Source organism: Tetrao urogallus (genome assembly GCF_951394365.1).
Source record: "Tetrao urogallus genome assembly, chromosome: 10".
Classification (NCBI taxonomy): Eukaryota; Metazoa; Chordata; class Aves; order Galliformes; family Phasianidae; genus Tetrao; species Tetrao urogallus.
Genome location: NC_136823.1, coordinates 16,260,676 through 16,283,918, shown reverse-complemented (window position 1 = coordinate 16,283,918; position 23,243 = coordinate 16,260,676). Strand labels below are relative to the sequence as shown.

The following is a 23,243-nucleotide window of genomic DNA, read 5'->3' as shown; positions in this document are numbered from 1 at the left end:
ACCGTTGCAAAGGAGATCATCCAGATGGAACTAGAGAAGTTTAATTATGGATTCTGTGTGTTCGTTTGAAATTTTTTTTTTCTCTAAGGGGAAAAAGATGTTGAGCAAATAATACTATATTTAGAACTGAACTTACTTACTAAAATTATAGCTGTACCAACAGATAAATAAACATAAACTAGTAGCATGAACCATTAATGAAAGATAAATCGTATGAAGGGAAATGACAAATGTTTACAGTTTTGGCAGGATTTAAAACAGGGCATGTCTCCTTATATACAGCAACTGTTTTAACAGCTGCTTTTTTTTTTCCCCTCCCCTAAATTATTTCAGGTTTTTGAGTCATGATGCAAGAATCTGGGACTGAGACAAAAAGTAACGGTTCAGCCATTCAGAATGGAGCGAGCGGTGGCAACCACTTACTAGAGTGCAGCCTACGGGAGGTGAGATCAAACGGCGAGACACCTTCAGTTGAAATTGGGGCTGCAGATTTAACACATCTTCAGCAACAGCAGGTACTGTAAGACGTATTACAATTTTCCTTCTGACAGAAAAAAACACGAAGCATTAACGTCTTCCAACCCCTTTGTATTTGCCAATCAAAGGATGCTTTCAGGACCTGCCTGCCACATTCTGTACATTTTTGTCTGTAGAGGATTGCAGTCGCTGTGTACAGGGGAACGTTAGACTTCTCTTCTTGGGGTTCTTTTGGACTTCTGAGTGTGCTGAGCCTGGTGCCAGCAATCGGGTGAACCACTGTGTACAAATAACTGGTTTCCCAAGTGTGTCACTGGGTGGAAAACATGCTAACGTTAAGTTTTGTTTTTGCAACAATTTTTAATATAACCTAGCAACCTCTATCAACAGAATGTTTTCTATTAGAGAGAAAGGCCGTGGAGGTATCTGCTGTGGCAGAACTCTGGGGTAAATAAATAAACACCCCGTGCGTCAGTGCTCCTTTCAGTTCACAAGAAGCAACAGAATTATGTGTCAGGGCTTTCCCTTTGTATTTTGATCAGTGTATTTTCTGGGAAGTGACCACGTTCACCGGTATGAATTATCCCTGTAATACATTTTGTCTTTTTTCTTGATAAAATTTTGCAACCCTCTCAGGAAATTTTACACTGAAGAGCTGGGCACGTGTCATTAATGTGTTTGGGAACAAAGGCGGCTGTGGAGCCACCGTGAATACACTTAGCCTAACCCTCACTTTCTCTAATGCAATAAGCATTCTTAAAACCTTTTAAATAAGCGATTGGCAGCTGGTTAAGGCTCCCCTAAGCGCACTGTGATCTTTTTAGCTGGTTGTTGAGGAGAAGAAAAACCTGCACTCAAAAACAAAGCAAACTCGAGGCTTGTCGAGGAGCAGGGGACCTGGTTTGCCAGCCTAAGACAGAAAGCTGCCGTAATTAAACGAGTCAGGAAAACAGATGACACTAAAAGCACAGACTTTGGTTGTTTCAGTTATTTTCATCGTACAGGTTTTTACTTGAAGTGAGAATACCATCAGTGAGAAAATCACAGCCATGCTGAATTCATTACTGCAGTAGTCACACAAAACCACGGATAAAATTTCAATAACTGCAGGCCACAGTTGAGTAAACAGTTGCACTGAAACTTAATTCCTGTTGACTTTTCCCTCATTCTTCGCCAGGGGCACATTCTGATTCGTAGTGCAAAGACAACAGGGGTTACAGCTTTGATTAATATAGGACAGTAGAAGAGGATTCGAACAGTAAAATATGTTCAACGCAAAGGTCTCTTCTTAAAAAGGCTTGATATCAAAATGAGTTAATTACGCTGCCTTTCCATAGGGGCATGATGGAATTTTCCAGTGCTGCCGCTTGCCCGCTCTGTGCACAGTGAGGCACAGAGGACACAAACACACACGTATGTGTGCACACACACACAGTAGGGCACTGCAGACCAGAACATGCAGACCTCTGCTGTTCCTCTTATGCTCCCCGTTCCTAATCCTCACCATAGCACCAGAACCATGTGCAGAGACTGTGTTGGCCGCTGGCCGCCTATGCGAGCAGTGACAGAGCGGCAGGATCAGTGAGTGCTGCTGGGCACAGCCAGAGCTGCTCTGCTGTGGCTCTGCAGCCCCAGCTCCTGGTTGCTCATCTCTGCCAGCCCATTGACTACGTTCCATCAGCTCTCTGTTCTCAGGTGCTTAAAAGACCTTTATGTTTTGTGATTGGATCTTGCTGGTAGTTGGTTCTGATGGGTAACTTTCCAGTTTTTTAGTTTATCTTTGAAGAGCAAGTCAATTGCAAAGTTTGGAACGCTTACTCAGAAAGATCTGATAACAAAAGAGTAATCGGAGCTAGCACAAAAATATCAATCTTTATGTTTGTAAAATATTTTTAAATATGAAAAGAAGAAAAACCCGTTGTTTTCAGACAGCTAATGCAAGCATTTACAGATACACATGCAACACGGAGCATAATGTTTAGATGTTTCTCCATATACAACATATGCTCTCAGGTCACTTAACAGAATGCGTTCTACAGAACGCTTCTTCAATACAAATGAATGAGTTCTGAATTAAACAGCTATTTCTTAAGAGCATTTCATTCAAATCTTTTCTTTTTGCCACCTGGCACTTGTTTTGTCTGAACAAAAATCAGCGGCGCTCCTTTGGGCTGTGCTGCTCAGGGTGGTTCTGAGCAGGGCTGAGCGGTGCAGCGCGTACAGCTGCTCCTGCAAAGCATCTGCACCGAGTTCTGGTTCACATTTTTTGTTAAATTTATGAATTTATGAGAACTAATAGCTTTGTTACGATGAGAAAGGAAAACAGAAATGCTTCACATTTTTTAGGATGCTTTAATGGGTCTACAAACTTGTAAATATTTTATCATGGAAAACTGGAGCACTGCAGATGTTCCTGTGTCTGAAGGAGTGACGTGTGCTGCGAGCTCTCTTGTGGCAAGTGCATGAGGGCTCATAGGGCACGTTGTGCTTTCCGTGTCATCTCTGGGTACAAGGAGGTGGAGTGGTGCAAAATTATTTTGGTGTTAGCAGTCTTCTAAAACGGAGACGTACAACTCACACTGATGTTTCTCTTTGTAATCATGAAGCAAGATACTTTCCAAACAGCAAAAGCAGTACAGGTGGCTCCTTTGGGACCACCTATGGAAGAATTGTATAAGAATGTAGATATGTGTGGGAAAAATCAACCCCAGGCCTCACCTAAGAGGGAAGGCAGACTTTCATGTGGGATTTTGGCACCTGCTGGGGTGGGAGGAATTGCCTTCCTGTCACTGCTGGCTCCACAGGAGATTGGCCCTGTGCAGAAATGGATGGCTTATGGCAGAGTTGAGTGGAATGGGCAGGGTTTTTGTGGGCTCCTGTAACACCTGGCATAGTCCTGAAGGTCCCCTGGGTCATCAGACTTTCTGAGGACACAGAAGCGGGTGATTGGCTTGAAGTCAGGCAGCAGTGCTCATGAATTTGCTTCCAAGGTGCCCACGGGGCCAGAAGTGAGGGGCTGAAAGCCTGGGAGCAGGGCAGCAGGTACATCTGGCAGCATCTCTGGTGACTCCTGGGCACCCTTCTGAACACGTGCGTGGTGCAAAGCGGGTGCCAGAGCAGAAACGAGCTGCAGGTCAGGCTGAGCCAGGGAGGCTGGGGCAGGACGCGTGTAGAGATGGGGCAGCTTGGTTACCAGGGAGCAAGAAATAAAGTCGTGGGGACAGACTGCCTGTTAACATAGATGATCACAGCTTTAGCCGCTTCAGTGGTTTCTGATGTCTGCAGAAATAGAAGGCTTGATGCTTCAGTTCTAGTCAGGTTTTTTTAGCTTATAAAATAAATATTATTTATTATGATGTATTTTCATCCTTGGGACTGTTCATTAAAGTGTTCTTCATGTTGTTAGTAGAGAAAGAATAATATGAATTGAACAAAGAGAATGATTATGAAGTTGAATGCTGATAGGCAGCAGCAAGACACCAAGTGCTGTGCTGCAGGAATACAAACCTCCCTCCATCAATAGCGAGATCCACTTTGATACTGTACCTTCAAGTCCTGCCCCCCGAGTATATTAACGTGGGATCTTTTGTCTAACCCAGAATGCTTTTGAACTTATAGGAGGGATGACTTTAATAGTAATTTGTTGACAGATTAGCTACAGAGATTGCAAAGAGTTTATTTTGCAGAACTGGCAGGCTCGTATCAGTGTTCGCTTAAGGAAAAAAACACACATTGCTGTTTTGCAATTGCTTGCGTTTATTGACAACCTGCGCTGAGCAGGCAGAATTGGAATGTTTGTATAATGTGAACCTATAGCTTGTCTGATGAAGTGTAGTGTACTCTTAGGTAGTGCATAGATGGCTTGATAAGAGGGGTTACGAGGTGACTGCGTTTATGACAAACCGGAACAACAGTATGGACGCAACTGATGCATGGTGAAACGAGGAGGAAGTTTATATAAAGAACTGTAGGGAAGTTTCTTGCCTTCACTTTTGCCTATGAGCTGAACTACACTCGTTATGAAGTGTTGTTTTGTACTTTCTGGAGAGTAAATACCATTTTTGCATGTATCCACAAAAAAAAAGTTGTTGTATATAATTTTCAGTGCATCCTAGTTTGTATTTTTTACTCTTTTATTCCATACAAATGAGAAAAGCAGTTTTGTTTATGTACAGGACTAGGTTCTGGTATCTGTGCCCAAGCCAATGCTTTCTTCGCAGTCGGTCACACCGACTGTCCTTGCAGCGTTGGTGGCATCACATGAAGATGGCACAGCTTGGCTCTTTAGCTGCAGTTGTTTCTAGAACAGTTGAGATGAGAAATGTTAGACTGAGGAGAGCAAACCTCGGAGGGAATAATATATGGCTTCTTCAGATTTTGCTCATGTCCAGAGGTGAGGAGAATGTATGTGAAGTGGAGGGCTTGGTGTATTGTCGAGAGATCAAAGAGACAGTTAGACTAGAAAGAATTCTGACTGTATCACGGTGTAAATTAAAGTAATGAATGCGATGGTATTTTTTTAAATAGGCTGCCGAGTTTCATCTTTTTTCTCCCTTGAGGAGAGGTTACAAACTGCATCAGGAGTTTTATGGTCCCATTGATCGTGGTGTGGACTTATCTCCTCCGAACAAAACTCTAAACCAGATCCTAGATAAAGCCTTTGTTTCGTATTGACATAACTGGGTTGGACCAAATTTGTTTGTTAGACTTTAAGGGAGCGTCCATGTTGAGTCATTTTGACCAAAGAGACATAAAGCCTAGTTGTTAAACTGCTGTTGCTATTGAAAGAGCCATTGGGGAGCGTAGTTTAAACTACATGCAGGCTGTTGGGAAGGTGTCTGATTTTGCATTGCAGCACGCTGGTAATTGATGGTTACATCATGAAAAGATTGCTGCATTTGTATGGCTCTGCTCTTGTATCAGAGAACGTGAAAACCAACTTCATGCTCCTGGTAACTTCGTGCTTTTATCATTCAGACTTTTCCCTCAAGTTCTCCGATCTCCCATCATTGAATGGAAGGTGACATGATGTCTTTTTAGTCATTCAAATCTAATAACTTTTAATCTGAAGGTTAAGTAGTGAGATATAAACTAAGAGATGATAATATCAATTTTATGTTCACTGAAGGGCACAATATACCTCTTTCTAGTAGAGGGAAAATTGTGCGTAAAATGTCTTTTGCTTTTCAATGGAAAAGCTGTGGCTCTGAGAGCTTAGGAGCGGAGCAGCGCTGGAAAAATTAAATAAGTTTTAACATAGGCTGGCTACCTTGCCTGGATTTTAGAATCAGTGATTTTTTTTCCTTAATAATTCAATTTTTAGTTCTCTTGTCAATGACCCATGCTGAGAACATTCTTGCAGCATCCTCCATCCTCGCAATTACTAATGCCTTTGTTGTAGGTTCTTATTGACATCAACAAGCCTTACATTTTCTCTAGGTGTGAAAGGGAAAAGTGGGAACTACCGCTTCGTTGCAATCACTGAGGGTTTTTTTTCTTGCCTCGTTTTATTTTTTATTTCGCTTCTGAGGTCTTTGATAAATAACTGCATAACTGAGTCCTCAAAGCACCTTGACATTGGCACCCCGAGCTCTGCAGTCTCATGTACAAGCATGTACGTGCAGAAGCTGGGCCATTAGGCGTGTAGTCACCTGGATTGTGTGCACAGCCAAATCCAGGAGTCCTCTTTAGACTGCGGATGTCTATTTCTGTACTTCTTTATTTATTTTTACAGTAGCTGCTTTTACTTTTGGAGGTAACTGAAAATCGTGCAGTAATCACTTGGGTTTATGTGGGCTCTTTGAAGAGCTGTAACTGCTGAAATATGTTTGCAGGTTTGTTTTTTAACCTCGCATCTCCTGTGAAAATTCAGCAACGGCGTGTTTGTTCCCAGCTGTTTTTGTAGGTGTGCTCTCTGCCCTTCTGTTTGCTTATGCTTACTCGTAAGCAAAAAAGTTACCCATTCAGGAGTTCTGTTTGGGGAAACCGCACAAAGGAACGCTTCAAAGCTGCTCCCCAGCACGTGTATACCTGAGAGAGACGCTCAGTGGGCATCAGATACCAATTAAAGCCTCTTTCTAAGGATGATGTTTTGAAAATGATTAGAGACTGTCCCTCCTCCATTGATCTCCGTACTTAGGGGTTATCTGACAAACAGTGCAGCCAAACCTGTGGTACAGCGAGCTTAAAATGGCAGCGTACCTGTTAGGGAGGGAGGGAGGAAGTCTTTCATTGGCATGGAAATGTTCCCCATCCTGGCCTTTTTGTCACCAGCATGTGCCTAAAAGTAAGAGCATCAGTGCTCAGTAAGGTCACGCTATGTCTCCTGCCAGCAAAACCAGGCATGTGCCTGAATACCTTGCAGAATTAAGGTGAAGCACTTTAACACAGAGTTGCATGCATTGCTGATATTTTAAAAGCAATTTAACTTTATTTAGGAACACGCTGCACGCAGGGAGGTTGCTTGGCAGTGCATGCGAGCAGAATTGTGCTGGTTTCCACTAGCAGAGCTGTTGGTTTCAGTGGAGTTTTGTCTGACTTGAATAGGTTTAAATGAGAGCGGAATCAAACGCTGCGGTTTGCTGTGTTATGTTCTTCCTCCTGTGGAGCTCCATTGGGTATCACAGCAGGTGCAAAGAGTATCAGCAGCGTGGCTGTAATTTATAACAGTAATGGTGTAAATAAAGGTCGGGATACAAAGTAAAATGTGAAATGCATGAATACCCCATTAATTAAAAAAAACTAACAGAAGGTAATTTGGGGATGCTTAGTGTAATTAGTGACATTATGTAATGACAGTTGAGCAGGATGAGTGTTGCTTGTTTTGTTGCTACATCCTGCATTTGTTAACCAGGCTCCTGCATTTTCAAAAGATTAAATGTATTTCTAACCTGCTTTAAATAGTGCAAATATACCTTTCTTTTTTTTCCCTATAAAAGCTATATATCGTATCTGTAGAGTGTCTGTAAAGTCAGTGTCATGTGTCAGACATTTCAGAAGCCTGGGGCAAGTGCCAGCTTTATTACAAGTTGGGCTTTTCAATTTGTTTTTAATCACATTTCTTCTTTTCAAGATTTTTTTTCTGGGCTCTTGGAAATGTGAGGTTTGTAAAGGGGTGGCTGGAGGGAGTCAGGCTGTGTAACCCATCCAGCAGCGTGCTGCACAACTCAGCAGTGCAGTGCTGCTGTTGGCCCCCAGCCCTCTGCAGGGGCACATCTCAAGCAGACAGAGGAGCACAATGCACAACGTGGGTATAATTCCTTGTGTCTGAGTGCTGGCATAACCTTGGTTCTCATTTAGTGACAGTAAGGATTGAGGACTGCTACAGACAGCAACATTCCTGGGCATATGGACACACAGAGGACACTTGCATGCTTGGAGATGGGCTGCATGTACTGACAGATGGGTGTATTTCTAATTTTGGGTGATCTGTTCTGATAGACCTTCAAGGCTAAACCAATTCCTGCAGGTGTGTTTGGGTCCTTCTTACCTTATTTCATTTAATAAGCGTGCTTTTGAAGGATTTTGTTCTTTCTTAGCAAAAGGCATCATTACTGAGGGGCACAGCAGGAATGTTTCAGATTTGGAGATGTGAAGAGAGGTCCCACTTTGCCTCCAGAGTGTGAAGTAATCAGAATTTTATTTCAGATAAAACCTCTGGGGCTGATACTTGAAAACACAGCTTCTAACTGCTGTTACACAATTTGCTGTGGGACACTTAGCCAAATATTTGTGTAATGGTCTTTTTTTCTTTTTTTTTTTTTTCAAAGTCTTGCCAAAGTTCAGGTGGGATTTCAGGCTTTAACAAACTGTACCTGGAAATGAAGTTAAGGAAAGGAAGGACAAAAACCTCTTCCTGCTCAAATTAATGATCAGAGGCTGAAGGAATCTGATTGTTGCTGATGTGCTTAGATAAGTTTTCCTTAAAATTTCCTTGTTTTCATCGCTGCTACAAAGAAAACCATGCCATGAAAGAAATAGCATGATGTAGTAGCCCTGCTAACCATCTCACATTCATCCTTTTTAGCCTTGTTTCTAGCCGTTGGTCAGGTACATGCCAGAAGTGGGGCAGGGCTGTAGCTGTTTGCTCCTCAGGGCTCTGAAGGCAGAGGGCGGATTCCCCCAGGACCTGCTGGCACCTTACACAGCAGCAGCCCTACAGCTTTGGGGTGTGAGCTGCTCTCTCAGATATGAGGCTGGGGCACTTATGTTTCTATGCTGTCATTGTTTTATATTTTTGCTTCCAAATAATTAAGTCATTCGTTGGAGGAGAAAGGTCAGATGGACATGGGGGCAGGTGAATGGGCTTGTTGTGAAACTGTGGGGTCCAGCATCCCACAGGAGAAACAAGAAATGAAACGGGGTTTAGTTCTTCTTGTGAGAGGATGCAGACCGCCAAAGTCAGTCTCAGCGGTCTCCATCAGACGTTATGAGGTGGCTGCTTACAGGGATGCCTGGTCAGATTTGATCTATCCTAGGAGAAGCGCTGCTCTGGGGAGAGTGGCTGCTGTATATCTTTATGTTGCTGTGTTGTGTTACGTACCCACTCCTATAGCACACTGCTCCTACAGCATGCAGCTCCTCTTAAAGAAAACTCAGAGAGAGGTGGGTAAGTGTGTATGGAAAGCAACCGTGTGGGATCTTGGTGGAAAGTCCACGTGTTTCTGATGAGGAGGCTGGATATGGCACTGCTCTCTGACGCTGTGCCCTCAGTTACAAGTTCTGTAAGTGCAGTATTTTTGTTTACTGGGTGCAATAAAACATTCTCACTGTGAACGTGCATTGGGCTCACTGTGTACGTGCAGGGCAGGTCGGTGTGGGTGGGGAATTGTGCATGCATCATGCATGGCAACTCCGTGCTTGGGGCTGGGGCAGGCTGCATCACGGGCTGCTCTGGGGCTGGGATGGATCCAGCCGTCATCCCAAACTTCCAAGGGGGCAGCTGAAATGTTTTGTTCAGGTAAAATGGTCTGCATCCCCCATCTTTAGTGCTGGTCCTAAAGAAAAGCCCTTCAAGCCAGCAAACAACAAAAAGCAGACTCACCTTCTGTAGTGTTCTTGAAAGAAAAGTAAGATTATAACACTAAAGTGGGTTTTATTGAATCTAGGCATGAATCCGTATTGAAGAAATAATCCACGGCCTCCTTTCAGTTTCTTGTCTTTTTAATTAGTGCTGGCAATGGGATTGTTAGCTTTTAAGATACGGTAAATACGAGCCTATTAATATTATTGAGCGTACCGCTCCGCGAGGTGCAGGGATGCTGTAACCACAGGTGTTTTATAGAGCAGCTGGCAGCGGGCTGTGCTGTGTGACACAGCTTCCCTTAGGGCTGAGCTGCTCGGATGCCCGGCGCGGTGGGGCAGGGTTGAGCCCTTTTTCCACAACTTGGCAAGTTTAGGGAATTTAAAATACTTTCTTTTCCTTGAGAAATGATTCACCAATTCCTGCCATTATTGAGGGGGCTCTTAGAAGCGTTTTACGCATGGCTCCAGCCCTTTAACTTGGGCAAGGGCTGGATTAAAAGGGTTTAGCAGCGATTAGCTCTGTTTACAGTATTTTCTTTGCTCCGAAAGGTATGGTGTTTGCTTTGCAGAGAGGTTCTGTTTTTCAGAGTTTCAGCTGACCACCTGCTTTTTTCCCTAATTGATTACAAGGACAATCGCTAGGCACGATAAATAATAGATACCAAGGTCTACCAAGGCTGTGTCGTAGGGCCTGCGCGTCAACAGTTCATAAGCTGTGAGCAGAACTGCGTGCCTTTCCCCGGGGCAGGGAAGTGCGTGCTGCGTTCCCGTTTGGGATCCTTCCAAGGTCACCGGGAGCCCGCGGTGGTGCCTTTGCTGGCTTTGATGGCCTCGCTGCCGCACGGCGGTGTGAGTATCCCAGCAGCAGGAGGAGCAGCCAGCCAGCACCTGGCTTCCTGCGGCTCTTTGCAGCTCTTTCGCCACTTAAGCGCCCTAGTGAAAACTGAGCCTGCTGGGATCTTATTAGCTGTATTACCCATCCCAGCTGAACTTCCACGAGTTACACGTGAGGAGAGCTCACAGAGTGAGCTCCTAGTGGCAGCTCTGACTGGATTGTGTTATTAAAGAGCACTGCAGGAGAGATGCTGGAGAGCCCTCGCGGTTCTCCATCTCTGTTTATTCCGTGCTTCTATCACATTTCATCTGTTGGTTCTTCTAGAAGACCATCCTAGTCTGAGAAGTCTCTCCTTTGTTGTTTTCAAGTTGGGCTCTGATCTCTGCTGTCTGTCTTTACCTCACATCATGTCCCTCCATCCCCTCTGTCTTGTATCAGATTGTCCTTGGAACAGAAGATGAGCAAATGAGTGTCTTCTGAGGATACTCAAGCCACATGTTTCTGGGCTAGGCTGCATCACTGTATCCCAGGCTTTGGCCTTCACCAAGCCCCAAAATCTGAAGGGCAAAACAGAAGGATTGAAGGGGGAAATAAAAACCCCAGTTCACTTCTAATGTGCAGAGGCTGTGCAGGACCCCCGATAACAACTGCTCTAACTGTGGCTCCGTCACTCAGAGGCCACTGCTCCGGGCTGTGCCAAGACTCTGTCGTCCACAAGACAAGACATCTGCAGTACATTTGTTTAAAGCAGGGAGATGACAAGCACTGAAACAGATGTTGGAAAACAGAGCAGCAAAGTCCTGTGCTGAGCTCAGAGCCCACCGGGCCCCGGCTGTCAGATGGCTGAGCAGTGCGAACGGCTGCTCCTGATCCGTGAGCCTCTGCTTGGGGGTGGGCTTTGCCGGCATGCAGAGCTGCCTTTTCTCGTGCACCTGGGAAGCATGCATGGAGCAGGATCATTCAGCCCCCTCAGATGGGTGATGCTCTGGCTTACCCACGCTGCATGGAACCATTGGAAAGCATTGGGAGCGTCTTGGCATCCACCACCACCATCACTCATTCGTTTGAATGAGAAGTCCGTGTGCAGGCTTTATCACAGCTACAGAGAGTTTTATCACAGTCAACATAAAACAATATTCCGTCTGAATCCTCTGCACCGTATTGCCATATAAAAAGCAGCTAATGTCTAGTGATCCTTGGTATATGAAGCAATTCAGGTTTATCACAAGCTGACAAATTATGCTTTGACAGCAAAGAATCCCTTTTGTACCTGATCTCGTGCTTCCTAAGACCAGCTTTTCACCTTCTCTGATCTTGTCTTTAGGAGCTGATCCCCTCATACTGGGCAGGTAGAGCTGGCGTTAAACGAGCTTGTGAGATGTGGGGATTGCTGCTACCTGCCATCTCTGTCTGTCCACTGCACCCTAACTCTGGGAAGGCAGAGTGGGATTCTGCGGGCTGGCAGAGCTGCCGGCAGATGTGCTATCAGCTAATGAATGATTGTTCAGCACAGTCGCATTTTCCTCTTATCCTGGTAGAAAGGAGGGAGGGATGTATGCCCCTTCTTCTCATCTGTTTTTCTCCATCTCATTTTTCCTTTGCGATGTTACAGAGATGGGCGGTAGGCAACAACCTTGAAAATCGTTACTACGTTGCCCCAGTCTTTATAGGGACTTGAACCATTTACCAGAGCATTTTATGAAAGGACTGGCTCCCATATGTTTGGGTGAACGTCACTGGACTGTGCTGAACCTCCTTATATCATTACTGCTTATCCAAAAGGATGAAAGGAGGGATGATCCAGGACACCTGGAGGGATGAAGGGACAAGAGCTCCTCTGTGCCTGCCCTGCAGATTCCTCACCTGGCCAGGTCTGGCTGTGCTGCAGATGTCCTGCAGATCCTGCGTCCAGCCAGGAGAGCCCATGGCCTTCTTCCTGTCTCTAGAGCTGCTGCCATCTACAGAGGCCAACAGCTGCATGGATGGGCCTTGTGTTCAGGAATCCTGAGCTGGTACCTGGGCAGTGCCATGCCTGTATGGTGTGTCCTATCCAGCCCTGCGCACTCCCTTCCAGATGGGCTCTGTTCTTCAGGTCTCTGTTCCCATCACACTGGAACAATGCATCCTGCTGGGATGCAGGAGTTAATGTCTGCCAAGATGTGGAGCTGAGCACAGGAGGGAGGGGAAGTTAGGTGCTGAAGGAGGCATCTGCCCTCTGAAGTGGATAAGCAATGAGGGATATGTTAGGTGTTATTTAGAGAAGTGTACTGTTGTTATTTAGAGAAGCATATGGTTCCCAGGTTTGTGCTTACTGCTCCTGCAGGGGCTTTGTGACCCCAGGTTGCTGGGCAGAGCTGGCTCTGGGCTCAGCCTCGTGCCATTCCCTTGTACAGAGGCACATCTGGTGAGACCTGAAGGCACTGCACCCGTGCCCTGGTGGCCCCAGCAGCACTGATCCAGGATAGAGCTCTCTGTGCCCATGCAGGGGTGCAGGTCTGTGGGTGCCCACCACCTCCAGCACTGCCAGCACCCTGCTTCTTCCTGAACTTCCGTTCTTCAAGCTGTGTGTGCAGGTTAAGAACCAGTCCTTGGGCATCACTGTTTCCAAACCCAGTTGTCCCTCCTGTAAAAGCCCTGTAGCCATGAATGGGCTCTTGGTGAACAACTGCAGGCCAGCTGAAGGCAGAGGGAAGATTTAGGGGTTTGCCATGGTATCTGGAGGTACAGTCTTTGGTCACAGATTCCTTCAGATGAAGCAGTGGGAGAAGCCTTTTTGAGCCTTTGGCTCAGCATGCACATGGAGAGGAGTTTCCTGCCCAGGTACAGGTGGGTTGGGTTGGAATAGGTCGGCACTGCTCCTCGTGGGAGCGTTTGTCCTGGGCCTCAAAAAGAATGGTTACACTGGAAAATATTAATAATAATTGACCAGTAGTAGAAGAGAGCTCTTTCTGTAAATAAACTCCAGTGTAATTAATAGCTCTGTGTTTCAGAGGCATGCAAGCAGACGAAGGCAGGGATGCAGTGAGTGTGTCGGGAGCTGAAGGACATCTGCAGATAAGGGTTAACAGCCTTCTGAGGCTGAACTTGTGAACCTGGGCGACTGCTCGACTTGTTTGTTTCAATAAAACTTTTGTCTCTGCTGTGTACGGGTTTTATAGCATGTGTCTCTCATTCTCCAGGAAACACTTCAAGTCGGGTTTTTAATATAATGTTGGTAGCAAAGTATGAAGGACAGAGGAGGTAACAGAGAAGGCAACTTGCTAATGCAAAAGCAGTGTACTGAAAGTCACTTTTATTTCTTATTTATAATCTACATGCACACTCTGGATAATAGATGACAACGCTCATTCAGTACTTTAACTTCAAAGCAGAGAGAAGGCATGGATGACAGAGCTGGGAGCTGGAACACAAAGGTACTAACAACAAGAGGAAAAATGCCTGTTTACTGGATTGCATTTGTTAGCACGCTGTCTTCAGATATTGTTCCCCCAGGAATAGTGAGAATATGTGCTGCACGAACAATGATTTAACATCTGAAAATGGTACTTAAAGAGTTTTCTGTCTGGTAGTAATGTGATGAAGGCTTCTGAATGGAACCTGGGGACTTCATTTCTTCTATTTATCTATATGTCTCTCTGGTTTTAGTCAGCGGTAATTGCATATTTAACCCCTTAAACAGGTTTAACCCTCTCAGCACCAACTTTTTTTTTCCCTTTGCTCTCATGTCTGCTTTTGTTACGCTACAGCTGTGCCGAAGCATTCCTGGCCAAAAATCAGACAAACAAAGGGGATTTTGGAGAAGTTGTGGCCAGGGCAGTGCACCGAGCAGAATACCAGGCTCCTCCTCTGCTTCTGCCTTTCCCTCTGCTTCCTTTTTAAGGAAAGCGGTGGATAATAGCAGCCACGGAAAGTGTTTTAATGGGATTCAGTGCTGCTGGGAGCTGTATAGCAGAGAATGAGAGCAAGAAAGAGAGCTGTAATGAGGGGGGGTGTTGCAGATAGGGCGGTAAATCAACAGGATGAATTTGCTGCTTACTTCAGCGCTCTACTTCTTCCCATCTTTCTCAATTAGTACTTGTTCTGGGGGGCTTGCTTAATAGCTTATGTGAAACAAATATTAACATAAATTGTTTAATTATATCAAAATCTTGAATTCCTCCAAGACGAAAAATTGTTTTTAGCTGTGAGTACATCTGCAATAAAACATCATCGAGTTAAAGTAAACGAGCTCTAAGGAAAGCCATAAGATTGTAGCTGAGCTACTTTTACAGTTTATTTTCATGGTATTTAAATTATGATACCAGTGGGTATTTTTAATTAGTGCCTCTTTAAAGTGTGCACTTGTCTACATAAGCCATTTTGGCAAATTTGACTCATTCATACAGCGGTTGCTGTAAAAGAGGCCAGCACAGCCTGCAGGAATTGGAATTAAAAGTTTCTGCAAGCTGTTGTCGACATGACCACATCTCATTAACTTAAAAAATGGAGATTATTTGCCTGAAAGCTTGATTTGACTAACAGTAATCAAATATTAGGCTCAGTGGAGGAGGAGGAAAAAGCAGCTTCGCTGTTGTGATCTATATGCTTAAGTGTTGTTTGGTTCATGTTAAATAGCGATGTCATCTTTTCTGCTTTGACACACTAACGGGGGAAGAAAGAAGGAGGCATATGGCTTTGAGAATAATCCGGGCTTCGTTCTGCTTCACGTTCTGACAGAACTATTTACCGAACTGACCGAAGATAAACATAATTTCTCTGATGATTCTAACAATAAGTAGTCAGAATTAATTATCTCGAATAGTTTCCACTGAATTATCAAAGTTTAAATACTGGAAATTGCTCCTATCCTGTGGTTATCTCTGTCAGCTGTTAATAGGCATGAACCTTGAATTTGCACCATTGAGTCATTTAACTGTTTTAAAAAAACACGATCAGGTGGGCTGCGAAAATCTGCATAAAATCAACCAAAATAGAGAACTGCCTTTCTTATCTTGTGAGTTGTTTAGGTAGCTTGTAAAATGGAAGAGCTGAGGAAAAAAACACCTCTTTTGTGCTGTGCTTAGGGTAGGGACATCAAAACAGCTCAGGAGAGAAGAGCGGTCAGAATTGGGTGCTTGGTGCCGTACCTCGATGGAAGCTGTGGTACACGTCACGAAAATGCAGGGTGCAGTTAAACAAAAGAAGATAAAGTCTTGTGCCTTTTTATGTCTTTGAACTGCGAACATGTGCTGCATTTTACTAAAGGAACATGAGCCTTGAATGTAAGTAACTGGTTTTTGCATTAGGTACTCCCTGGAGGTAGCAGAAAAATATCATGTCCCTGCATGAAATGCGAATGTGAAATCTACCAGAAAGAAATATTTATGACCATTTTATGCTTGATTAGACTTGGATGACATCTGTTAGAAGACAGGGACTGGACAAAGAGAGAGACGCTCGGGGGCAAATGTTAACAGAGTTGTTTAGATGATGCTGGGGCAGGAGCGTCCATTTACTGCCAGGCAAAACATAGGAATTGTGTTAGCGAGAGTGCAGCTGACAAGAATTCGCTGTGATGGAGACACTGTAAACTGACTGGCTGGAACAGTAAAATGCAGCTGTTGATATTCACTGCACTGCCACGATTTATGGCCAGGTATCTCAGCTAAACACAGATACTGTAACTTGCAGGGAGCAGATGCATTAACAAAGTTATATAAATGTGAGTCAGCTATAAAAAAGCGACATCTCCACTTTTTAAAGTTGTTATTCCACCAGGCTGCACGTCGAGTGGAAAGGACTTTAAAGGAATAAAAAGGAAAAAAAAAAAAAAGAAAAGCAGGATTTTCTGTTTCTCAAAGCAGATCGTGCTGCTCTGTTGCAATGGACCTGGCCCTTTGCTTTCCCCATGCTGCTCCATGTGGGGCTTTTCCCCCCCACACCCCAATCCTGCTCCTCCTTGGCTGCTCCTGTGCTGCATCCCACCCCGCCGTGTCAATCTTCAACCCCAGAGCCAGACGGTGCATGGCTTGTGAGCCCGGTGTGTTTCTAAAGCGAGCCTGTTGTTTACCATCTCGGCAGCAGTGGGTTTTATGGCTGGAGGTACAAACACTCACTTTGCTCTGGGTCTCTTCCCAGCTTTCTTTTCCTGTAAATTTTCTCTGTCTGGAATGCTTATGGGAAATGTTATTTTGTTTTTGTTTGCAACAGCTCCGTTGTTTTGATTTTGTCTGAGTGGTATGGAAAACAGTACGTCACTTGGAGTGGGTGTTTTGTCTATTGGCCATTTGGCTATTGCACATATATTTCTCATACTTGTTACATGATGACAAGGGAACCCAAATGGCATAATTTTTCCAGTTGGATTTTGCTTTCCAGTGTAATAATAGTGAAAGGAAAACAAAGTTAATAGATTTAGCAGTTTTGATACTGCTCGCATGCTGATAGACGCCTTCGGATTTTTTTCCCTGTGGTTAGGGATCTATTTAGACAAAGGTCAGATTAATGCATGTATCAGTTTCTATAATAAACTGCGTAAGGATTAGGTTACCCATTTTGCATACAGTTGTGAAAAACTGTAATTTAAGTACCCAAGCCCATAAAAGGGTAATAAACAACTTCAGTACCATCAATAGGATTGGTTGAGGGCACTTTTTCTCTGATTGTGAGGCGGGACGTAACAGAAGTGGTAGCAGCAGATGCCTTTTAATTGAAAAACGATCCGAAATAAATTTTGCACTTGAAAAGAGAACGTGGCATCCTCCATCTAAGTGTTGTGCTGGAGAGATGTGAGCAGAAGATACACCCGTCCTTGCGTCGTATTTACTGTGTTGGGGAGGAAAGGAGACAGAATGCAGGACTGGATAATTTTTATGTGTAGTCCAGAAATGTAAAATGGAAAGTATGATTAATTTTTCAATTTCTCTCTGCAGATATCTAATAATTGTGCCCATGGACTGCCAAAGGCTCCCATTAAAGATTTAAAATGCAAAGAAAGGTAGAATCAAAAAGATGGTATTTTGGATTAAATAATGTAAAATAACTGTAGGGCAGTAGCAAAGTGAGAAGCTATTGGCAAAATAAAAGCGTGGCGTCAACTCTCCGTGAGACAGACTTAAACATTTACGCGTTCACGTTCAGCTTCTTGTAGCTGGGATTTTAACCAAAGTACAGCAGGGCTGCTTAAGCCAGCTGTGGCATTAAAGATATATTTGTGTGCTCTCAGGTTTTACTGTGCTTGTCCACAACAGAGTGATGAAAAACGCAGCACGTGATCCCTTGTTATAAAAATCTACATGGGCAGAGTGGCAAGGGCTCATGTTTGTTGTGCAGCATTTAAGAATGTGTTAGCAAACTCTGTGGCATAACGTGTTGTTCATTAAGTACCAACAGATACGGCGTGGCCAGCGAGCATTTTGCAACAGCTTTGTGCAATGTGCTGTTTTTGTTAAGCCTCAGAAAAGGGGATGCTGCAGCCGTAGTATAGAGAGGCTGTCAGAAGGGTCCAGCTGGACTTTTCCTCCCTTTTCTGTACTGTCTTTATCACTTTGCTCAGTTCCACATAATAACATCTTCATCTGAGATTGCTGTGGCACAGGGGAACTGCATTTGTTGATCAAATTTGGCTGGATAACACTGTGATCTCGTATCCTGAAGTGCGGAGATGTGCCTGGAATACGCAAGCATAAAGCTGGCCCCTTGATTGATTGATTCTGCCTGTCACAGAACAAGATAACTGGATCAGTAAATACCCTGTGCACTTCAACTTCATCTACACAATCAAAAGTGAGGGCATCATGGGGCTGAAAAGCACCGAGGCATGATGGGAATATCTACATTTCAGAGTGATAGCCAGGAACTCGCAGAAAGAGAGGAACAGAAGGAAAAGAAGATTTTCCTGTGTGTTTATACACGAAGAGCAGTGAAAAGCGCATTAATTTCTGTGTGTTTGCAGCGTGTCTGTCTCTCCGTGGATTTATTTCAGTTTCACGTTGGTGTAAGGCTGCTGCTGGCGGTGGTGTGAAGCCAGCATAAGGCAGGAGTAAAACAGATGAATCAGACCGTGGGTATTTCAGGGAAAGGATGTTATCTGGGGGCTCTGCTGGAAGGTGGCATCGCGTCGGGTAGAGCCTGGTGGAGTTCTGCAGCCAGCTGAGGCTGCTGGCTGCTTTGACAGCTCCCAGAACTGTGCTGAGCACCCCGAGCTCATAGCACGGGGCCCAGCACGCTTCATGGGCAGTCCGGGTTGCGTTTTAATCGAGAACTAAGAACAGAGGCACCAAAAATAAAGGGCTAAAGATGACAGGTGGCAGCATTTACATGAAAAGGCCACATTTTAATGCAAAAGAAAAAGGAGTATGAGCAAAGCAGGCGGGATTCAAAGAGTTTCAGTGTGTTTTATCTCCTTGTTTCAGTGATGCTCTGCTCCAAAAGCACAGCTCCTGCAGAATTCGGTGCAAGACTGAGCTTAGGGAGCCCATGGCATGGACTCCACGGGCAGCTCTGCCTGCACAGAGCCCCACTAGGGGCTCAGCTGCCCCCACATCTAGCATAAAGCAGGAATGCTTGAGCATCAGGTGCCGCCTGTTTACTTGGAATACGTGTGTGTTGTTTGCCCCTAGGACTGTCCCTCCCTGGCTGTGGTTTCAATAGCTGCATCACTCCCAAGTATGAAAGGATGAAACAGTTGACTGTGGGCTCGCTAAATGATCACTGTGTGTCTCTCTGGACTTCCTGACATCCCCTCTATTGAGGAAGGTCACAAACTGTATTATAGGGTACTTTGCATCTGCTTCCTTTCCTTATCTGCATTGTGACAAAAGTTGGCTACTGGCTCCAGACTGTTGCCTTGTTCCTGAAATGTGCAAAACTGAAGGGGAGCTTTAAACAAAGTCTGGCCATTAAATAATCTGCTGTTCAAGCACTCTCTAGAAATAGAGAAATTGATAGTAGCTGCAGAGCAGTGGTACGACAGTCAGTTGGAATTGTTCTGCAGAGAACATGCAAAAAAAGGAAAATCTTGCACCTGTTAATTTAAATGTGCTGACTACAATTATTGGGTATTTATGACTTTGGAAACACAACAGATGACAAAAGAACAACTGGTAATAGACCACAACAGCCAAAGATTGGCCCAGATTAGCCCATGACCACAGCATAAAGTTGTAAATGCTAGAAACCATCATGCATCATTTCTCAGTGAACAAAGGGTTGCAGAAGTGGTGGGCACAAGGTGGGAAGCATGGAGGATGCAGAAATGATGAGGACAAGGGCTGCGAGTGGCCAGAACCCTTCTAAATGAAGTAGGGTTTCCTCTGTCTTCTGCACCTCTGTCCTTGTTCCTCTCTCTTCCTCTGCTCTTTCAGCTGGCTGGAGGTCATTTTCATGAAGCACCTAAGTGAGAAAACTCCTGGCTGTGACATGGCGGCCGAAGGTGCTGTGAGTTCATGGCTCTGAGGGTGGTTCTGCACCCCTCCACCACGGGCCCTGTTTTCTTTGGCTGGAGCTTTTGACAGGGCTGACATATTTATGCACAGAGCTAGTGTTTAGCTTGGAATTTTACACATATGAATGATGAACTAAACAGAACTCATTTATTTTTTTCCTTCCTTCTGTAGCTTTTTTCTTTGAAACGTGAGGTTATACACTGCAGACAAGCCCCAGCATATCCACCCTGTGCTTGACCACCAGAATTAATAACTAGCCACATTCCTTGATGATTCTATAGGGATTGGAAGCTAGGCAGCCGAGTTTGCTATGCAAGAGAGTTAATAAAAATTTTCATTGCTGGAGGAAAGCTTATATACAGTAGTCTGTTTGTCCTGTATTTCAACCACCTGAGTCAGAGCCAAAAAAGCAATTGTCTACTACATATTTCAAACAGATGCTGAGGGGTAAAAGGAGTGACTAGAATTCGCAGCAATAAAATGCTGCCTCTTTAAGTTCCCTTGAAGGAAGTGAACCCATAAAATTTTTGCTGCTGACTTGTTTGTCCAGTTCTTTGAAGTATTTAACATTAATTTAGTCTGCAAATCATTGCCACCTCAATTTTTCATTGAAGTATCGAAGCCTGTTAAACACATAACCTTGGAGTGGGCAAGAGCCCGATTCCTGCAGCAGATAGATTCGTTCAGCAGTTATCCGTTTGAAAGCTTATTCCTGAAGCGGGTGGTACGGGGTGCTGTGGGTGTTGGCAAAGGAGAACTTGCTGCATGAGTTTGGTTTTTTACGAATATGAATTCCACTTGCAGCAGGTAAGTGTGCTGTAAGTGTGGCCTTCGCCCGTTTCTCCCCCCGTCACCCCTTTCTGTTCCTTACCCCATGGCAGCTCAGGGGTGGGACGGGGTTCAGTGGGGAACGTTTGCCTGTGCTGTGCTTTGGGCAGTTTCTCCTGAAAATGGAAACGATTTGAGGGCAGTCAAACCCTGTCTCAGATATTCTATCTTTGAAGCAGTCCGCAGGCTCAGGCAGGCATAACGTGCTTGAGGTCACTCTCGCTGCTTTTCCTTAAGGGATGGCTGGGATCGGTTGGCACGTGATGGGTGCCCTGTCAAGTTACTGAGCACTGTTAATGCTTCAAGATCCTGACCAAGAGTCTCCTTGTGTCTTTCGGTTGTCTTCTCCCATCTAAATTCAGGTTTCTCCCTACTCTCTGCCAGGGCGCTGGGGCAGAGCAGTCCATCCCTGTGCTTTGCCTGTGGGGCTGCAGCCAGCACACAGCGGTGGCCCCGGCGCAGGACATCGGCTGGCGGGGTGAGCTTGAAAGCACTGCCAGGCTTTGGCTGGAAAAAATATCAACACACAGGGTGTCAATTGGAAACCAGCAGGGTGGCAAAGCTACTGCGCCACAGTGGGAATGCAGCAGCCTCAAGGCCCTTTACACGATTGGTGACACACTAGAGATATTGTTAAATTACCTTTTTTATTGGTTCTTGAGTCTTGTGTCTTAAAAGACTATTATTTGGAAGAGGTCGAGAGAATCCTTCTGTTTAGCTTGGAGATGCAAAACGTGGATGTGGATCTGAACCTGGACTTCTCTGAAGTCCAGGCATTGTCTGGGGCTGGGCTTTGGGCTGAGCTGATGTGGGGAGCTTGCAGGGCGCTGCTGACCTGCAGCCACTGCGGCCTGGTGGGTGCTGGCAGCTCTGCTCCTTTCTCACCGAGCAGCCTCTGTGGGGCACACGTGTGTGTGAGGAGGGGCAGAGAGCGAGTCTTAGGGAGAGAAATTGAACCAGCCCATGGGGAAGCATTGCCATGGGGTATTATGGCTGCATAAGGATTTAAGAGGATGTTTGTGTTTGGTTTTGTTTTCAGCACCAAATACTGAATGCAAGAATTTACTGATTTGCGAACCCACTGACTGTGTTGAGGAGAGAGCCAGGAAGTCTTGGAGCTGGGTTAGGCTCAGTAGGCAAGCAGAGAAAGGGCTTCTTGCAGCAAGTTCTTCTTTGAAACGTTTGGGATTCCTCGTGTTTGTTGTTCATGAATGTTGTTTCTGGTGTTGAACTTCCCATGCCCTGGTGCCTTTCCCCACCTGGAGGGTGGGAGTGGTGGAAAAGAGGCTTTTTAGTATTGTTGAAGGGCTTCAGGGTCATTTTTCAGAGGCTGTGTATTGCTAGCAATCCAAAGGAGAGCTTGGGACACAGGTTCAGAGAAGGATTAAGCCACTGTTGAAACACTAAGTTTAGTTCCAACACTTCTGGTTGAGACTGTGCAGCCAGCACTGTCCCATAGTTCACATCAGCTCCCAGCATGGGCTTCCTTTGCTTAAAGTCCCACGGGTTTGTGCATTACAAACTCCCTTTCAAGGTTGTAAACCCTTTGAAAGCAGCCCCTGTGCCTCCTCTGTGCTCCCGAGCTGGCTCTCTGGTAGCAGCAGCAGTTCAGTGTGGTTGTTGTAGCACCCTGGAGGAGTGGGGAAAAAAATGGGAGAAGATCTTTGTTGGCTAACGAATGTCAGTGCCTTTCCATTGTATGCTAACTCCTAAGCAGCAAGCTGTGGTGTACTGAGTGTTGAAAAATGCCATGAATGTTTTGCAGGTAATTGAATGTTTTGCAGGAAAATCGATGATGTGAAGCAATTGCTGAGGTATCTTTAGGTTTGATATTTTTTGTCTGCATTATCTATTAGTTTGTCTGATAGAGCAATATTTAAATGAAGAAAACCAGCATGAGGAAGTAAGAGGATAAATGACAGCTTGTTTGTAATTTTCCACCAAATGTGGAGAGAGGACCATAATCTTTTTAAGCTTCATTTCCCTTTTTGGTACCCTTTTATTGCCAGTTGTCATCTATAGGAGGTGGCACTGCTGGGGACACGCGTGTCACGCAGGGAAAAATGGGCAGAAGCAGAACCTGGGGACCCCTGAGCACCAGTAGCTGAGCATTGAAATTTGGAAGCCCTGGGTGTAGAGAGAAGTGATACGGATGCAGGAGTGCATCACCTCTGGCTGCTCGTGGGCTCTGCTGCCTCCTCAAGAAGGGTGAGGTTAACCAGTCAGAACAGAAGTGCTCTCGATTTTAGGATGGCAAAAGCTGCTTTTGCTGTTGCCAAGCTCTCCAGAAGAGCAGCCCCTCTGTCGAGGATAGAGCCCCAGAGATCATTCACTGCTTTCAGAATCCATCCCCCAATTACCCAGATCGTGGGTGAAATAAAAGTAGTGGCAGATTCCTCCTAACTCTTCCCTTCCTGTATCGGTGATGTGCATTTGCGAGGCAGAGCTTTGAGTCAGCACTGCTTCGTCTCTCTCTTCTGGTCTCTCCCAGGGGAGAGAGCCTCTTGGTAATAGGAGCTGCATCGGTTCAGAAAAGAATACAGTTCTGTTCCCTTCTCAAATGACATATGACTATCAGACATCTCATGAGTTCTCCGAGTGGGCACATGAATTGAACCTTTTAGGAGTCGCAGTGATTAATGGCCTGGTGGGTA

General features: G+C 45.0%; 1 protein-coding gene across 1 annotated transcript in view; it reads left to right on the top strand.

Moving 5' to 3' along the window:
- Nucleotides 1-344: 344 nt before the first annotated feature.
- FOXP1 (forkhead box P1) overlaps nt 345-23,243 on the top strand; it is a gene marked incomplete at both ends in the record, with an annotated part of 144,140 nt that continues 121,241 nt past the window's right edge. The window contains one exon of the mRNA XM_079540504.1: nt 345-515. Within this exon, the coding sequence (XP_079396630.1) occupies nt 345-515 (171 nt within the window). The remainder of the gene's footprint in view (nt 516-23,243) is intronic.